General features: G+C 47.5%; 1 protein-coding gene across 1 annotated transcript in view; it reads left to right on the top strand.

Moving 5' to 3' along the window:
- LOC102262232 (RNA-binding Raly-like protein) overlaps positions 1-5418 on the top strand; it is a 168327-nt gene extending 162909 nt beyond the window's left edge. Inside the window, exon 2 of the mRNA XM_014535717.1 lies at positions 5166-5418. Coding sequence (XP_014391203.1) covers positions 5166-5245 — 80 coding nt within the window. The 3' untranslated portion in view covers positions 5246-5418. The remainder of the gene's footprint in view (positions 1-5165) is intronic.
- Positions 5419-5648: the final 230 nt, after the last annotated feature.

The raw sequence follows: 5648 nt of genomic DNA, 5'->3' as shown, positions 1-5648 counted from the left end.
CCCGTACCCCCACCCACAGCCCCCACCCGGGACCAGCCCTGGCTGAGATCACAGCCAGCAAGTGAAAAGGGCACCCAGCCGGGCACGTGCACATGTCCTTGCTCCCTTTCTGCTGGGGAGACCACCGTCACAGACAGCCACCAGCTTCCCCATGTCCTTGCAGAGCCCGGGAGCAGCTTTTCTGTAACAAATGGGACCAGCCAAGCAGTGATCTCTGCATTAGCATTCTAATAACCGGCGGCGGCCCTGGTGCAGTGTCAGAACTAATGTATGAAACTCCGTCCGAGCGCATTAAAATGCTCCCGACGCAGTGACGGCCCAGTAAAATGAGGCTACAGTTGCAGTCCCATAACGGTGACTAGTATACATGCCATAAGGACCTATTCCAGATGCTAAAGCTCTGATTCTGCAAGAAGAACAAGATGAGAACCATTCGCTTTTGTACAAAACTGGCTGCACGCTCCCTCAGCTTCAGGCTGGAAATGACCCCAAAGTCCGCACTGGAGAGCACAGCTGGGCCTGGCTCGCTTTGCAAGACTGGGGCATCGCCCTGAGATTCAGCACCCCAGGCAGCCCCAGCTGACCACCGCCTTGGAACCCACCAGGCAGCTCAGCGAGAGTCAGACGTGTTTCCCCATCACTGCCAGACTGTTCCCCCACAGCACCCCTCAATCCTACAGCCTCCAGGATGCCAAGACCCCTGGGGACCAGGACAGGACTTCCCTGCTGCTTCCCACAGCCAGGCCAGGTCCGAGGGGCAGAGAACAGTGGCGTCCTGATCTGGTGAAGAGCCGTGAGACGGGGTGGGGGGTGGGGGGTGGGGGTCTGGACCGGGTCTGGTGGAGCTATGGCTCCTGGCTGTTGCGGAGGCTCAGGCTGTCCTCTCTCCCAGGACAGTGCCTGGCATGGGCCTGAGCTCACTAGTAAAGACACTTGTCACGCATCATCATGGGAGCCATTTAATCTCTCGGCCTCTCGGACATCTGTCTGCGTGGCGTGGGAGGAGGGACCCGCCTGCGTATTTCCCAGGATTGTCCCGAGGTGCTGACTCACAATAACTGCACTCCCGGATCGGTGCCTGTGCTGGGTAATGGATGGTTTTATGCCTTCACTTGTCAAACAGCAGACTGTTTTCTTCATCTCCTGGATTTTTATTCAATGAAACAGGAGTGTATCTCTAAATCTTCCAAATGTGAACAATAGAAGACTGAGTGGCTTTTCCTGGCAGTGTCTGTGCCATAGCTGAATTATTTAAACTTTTATTGAATCCTGGGGCAGGGAGTGAAACAAAACTATCCCAAGAATAACAAGATTACTTTTCATTAATTCACTTAGAAATTGTTTTTTTTCTTGTAAATGCTTTCTCCATCTAAAAAGATCACATTGGTGCCCTAACCAGTTTGGCTCAGTGGATAGAGCGTCGGCCTGTGGACTGAAGGGTCCCAGGTTTGATTCCGGTCAAGGGCATGTACCTTGGTTGCAGGCACATCCCCAGTGGGGGGCATGCAGGAGGCAGCTGATCAATGTTTCTCTCTCATCAATGTTTCTAACTCTCTATCCCTCTCCCTTTCTCTCTGTAAAAAATCAATAAAATATATTTTAAAAAAATAAAAAATAAATAAAAAGATCACATTGGTAATGTGGATGCCTCATTACTCTATGAGGTAGACATCACTTTGATATCAAGGTTAAATTTCTCTCTCCATGACGGATGCCCACAGGGTGGTAGAGATGGGTAACAGGTGTTTGTTTATTGTAATAGTGTAAATATTACATGATTTCAAAGATTCAATTCACTTTTATGAGGATATTCCAGATTGAATACATGCAAATAAATAAATGTAAAATACTTTTTAAAATATTTCTGGTTGTCTCACAAACTATTATTTTAGGGGTGCTCTGTTTTGCTGGGTAACATCCAAAACATCTCTATGTTCACATCTATATAAAAACATTGAAGGGAAACATAACTGAGGGTTCTTTTTCCAGAATCTTATGCTTTAATATCCATTACAGATATCCAAGAAAGGGATATATGATGGCATTTTGCCAAACTTATTTTGCCATGATTTATGTGTTTGCCAGTGTACCTAACAGCAACCTCCAAAACGTTCTTCAGGTAACTAGCCCACTGGCAAGTGCTGGCCGCGTGAGCTGGCTCCACTTCCGCAGGCCGTGCAGAGCTCCACCTGCTGGGCTGTGTAAAGCCAGTGGACCGGCAGGCTCATTGAGCACCTGGTGGACAAACACCCCTGGGCAGGATGCTGAAGGGCACAGGAAGGGAGTGAAATGATGACTGTCCTGTAGACGTCCCAGGTCAAAGGAGCAGTCAGTAGTCAGTGCCACTGGAACAATGTCTAAGTGAGGTGGGAGCAGAGAAAAGTTTGGGTATAGAGTTGGAGGTATCTTCCCAAGACTCAAGGCATAAAATCATAGAATGAGGCCACTACCACTTTCAGTGGTACGCCACCAGGAACTGGACATGTAAGTACATTTCCGTGTGTAGGCTGTCCTTTCTGAGGATGGCACTTTGCAATGGCACCTGTCTCCCTCTGCCGCGAATCATTTACCTCAAATCCAAAGAGGTTCGTTCAGCTCATTGACTTTTTCCAGGTCTCTAACTTTCTAGTTATTTCTCTCATGGTATATTGACATTGCTTATTTAGTGTAAAACTAAAGAAGAAAAGAAAACTCATTAAATTTTTTAGAACATTGAATATATTTCAGTGAAGCTAGTGGCCCAACAGAATATTTTTCAATTGTTTGAATCTGAGGTTTAGTATTAGAAGGATAAATTTTTCTCTTTTCTGTATTTCTTATGCTTACTTGAAATATTGAAACCTCAAAATAGATATGGGTTTGCCCTGGCCAGTGTTGCTCAGTTGGTTGAACATCATCCCATGCACGGAGAGGTCACCAGTTGGATTCCCAGGCAGGGTATATGCCTTGGTTTCTGGCTCCATCCCCAGCAGGGAGAATGCAGGAGGATATATGATGGCATTTTATATCCCTTGTCTATGCAAATGGTACATGTGTGTGGCTGCAGGAGGAGCGCGGGAGGGGGGCAGGTATAATGGAACTCTGCAGGAGTTCCTCCACACAGGTGAACCCAAACAGAAACTCCTCAAGAGACTGCTCTTTGGTGGTCCTTACCTGGTTTCACCAACCCTCTCTACAACAATATGATTCTGGTACTCAGGGACTAGTCCACCAGCTTGGTACACAGATGCCTCCACAGGAACTTCTGCACAACAGGTGGGAATGCAACTAGGATTTTGTGGACCATCTCAAAAGAATTTGTTGAGAATAATTAAATCCACATCCTCTCTTGAGGACACTATATAAGATTCCTAAATATTAGTATTTGGTATGAATTTACTTGCAAACTCATGAACTTAAGAAATGACACTTTATGTTCTGTATGTATCTTAATAGTTTGCTCCAAAGCTCATATCTTATGAGAGTGGCCTAACATGGAAGCTTGGTCATCCCTCTTCTTGCCCTACCTGTGCGTCACTGGCACACTGCCAGGACAATCGGGGAAGAACGCCTCAGAGGCCGCTCTGACACTGACCACAGAGGGTACTATTAAGATGCCATTCACTTGGTAGGTATGGTCACTCCAAGGCCAACAGCTCTTGAGACATAACAACCTGAGCTTTGGCTTCCAGAGAAGTTGGGTTGTTCTCAAGACATAATTAAATCTTGTATTTATAAAGTTCAATGCGAAGGAAGTGCTCCCTCATCCCAACCTTTGCAATGTTTTATGTTCACTGATTAGCTGAGCTTCCTGCTTGCTGTTCCTTGTCCCTTGTCCCTTGTCCCTTGTCCCCAACCAACCCCTCTCACCCTCACCCGTGACACAACCACTAGATTTCAGATGATGGTCACTAAAGCAGTGTAGAATGTGTAAATTTACATATCTATATATATAAAAGGCTAAGCAACCGCCTGACCATCCGTCCAGTAGCTATGATGCACAATGACCAACAAAGGGTAGACACTCCGACCGGTAACTATGACACCAGGGGGCAGATGTGCAATGCGGGAGCTGCCAAACTGCGGTTCTCTGGTGAAGCACCCTGGAACCAGAGAGGAGGGAGTCCGATTCCTGGTTGTGTTACCCAAGAACTGCCCTCTTGCAATCCAGGACCCCTTGGGGGATGTTGGAGAGCCAGTTTTGGCCCGATCCCCGCAGGCCCGGCCAAGGGACCCCACCTGCCGGAGGGACTCCACTCACTCCGCAGACACCCTTTGGGCCGCACCCTCCCAGGTGCTGCCGGCCGGGGAGGGACCGTGGGAGGTTGGCTCCAGGGCATGTCTAACCATCTCGCCCAGTTTCACCCCACCAGCCACCTTCTAATTAATTTCCTTTCAATGTGTTCATCCATCCCTAACACAGTGCATTGAATCCACTCCACAGAAGTCTTCCCTTTTTCTTACAAAATAATGTCCCTCACTTCTTTCCAATTGTTCTTCAACTTTGCCTCCTTTGGATTTTCCTTTTTATCATCCTTTGGACATTTTAACTGTATTAAATCTAGTTGATTATGTCATTTTCCAAACCTTTGTACTCAACTTTCCAATTTCTTATGTTTTATACATTTTTTAAAAAATTGAGTTGGTCAATTGCATGCAGATACTCTTTTGTCATGTATTTAAGCATCTTCTTATTGAATCTTAGTGACTTTATCAGAGTTATCGTTCCTGAAGCAAAGAATATGCTCTCTTCTTAATATTTCTCTCTCTCTCTCTCTCTCTCTCTCTCTCTCTCTCTCTCTCTCCTCCCCTCTCTTCTCTTTCAGTCTCTCTTCATTTTTAGGTAGCATCCCTAATACCCCTACCCTGTTCAACATTTTCTCTTTTCATACTACTGATCAGCTTCCAATATGTCAGGTATTTTTCTCACTTATTATGTCTGTTACCCACAGTCTGTTTCCCCAGTAGAGGATGGTTTCCACAGAGGTGTGTGACCTGCTTGGTACGTGACCTATCTCCACCAGCGCTGGGCCTAAGCCAGTGCTCAATAAATCCTTGTGGAATGAGTGAAGGACATGTACCATTTGCATTGACAAGTGGCAAGAAGAACATAAAACGTCATGGTTTACTTTCCTCAAATGGCTTCACAGTTTCTTAATCCGTGCTGTTTTATCTTATGCTTCCAGATATCAACATGGCGGGGGAACCTAAACCCTACAGACCAAAACCCGGGAACAAGAGGCCCCTCTCTGCTCTGTACAGGTGAGTCGGTGAGCACCAGGCTGCACTATGTGGCCGTGGAAATGCCCACCACCTTGAAAGGTGATGCAGGTAACCTATGAGGACAAATAGGAGCAGCCAGCACCTACGTACATGGCGCGGCACTGGCCGGGTTGGACGGCGGACCTCCTGGCCTGGCAGAACCTTCCCAGACAGCTCTCTCACACCCTGGCGACGCCTCTCCTGACCCACGGGCAGGTGGTGGGAAGGTCGGCCTTCATTGATGGCCGCATGCGTGCACTGTAGGTGGCTCACACGTGGTGCTTGATTTAATCTAATTTCACAGCGATGCTGCTCTCCTCTTACACACCGAGCAGCTGACATGCAGTTTCTGAGGGAGTCCCTGGTCACCCCTCTGGGGAAGGATGACGCCAGTGCTCACACTCACG

Source organism: Myotis brandtii, unplaced genomic scaffold (assembly GCF_000412655.1).
Source record: "Myotis brandtii unplaced genomic scaffold, ASM41265v1 scaffold1493, whole genome shotgun sequence".
Classification (NCBI taxonomy): Eukaryota; Metazoa; Chordata; class Mammalia; order Chiroptera; family Vespertilionidae; genus Myotis; species Myotis brandtii.
The sequence above is the reverse complement of the archived record's forward strand: the minus strand, read 5'-3'. Positions and strand labels throughout refer to the sequence as shown.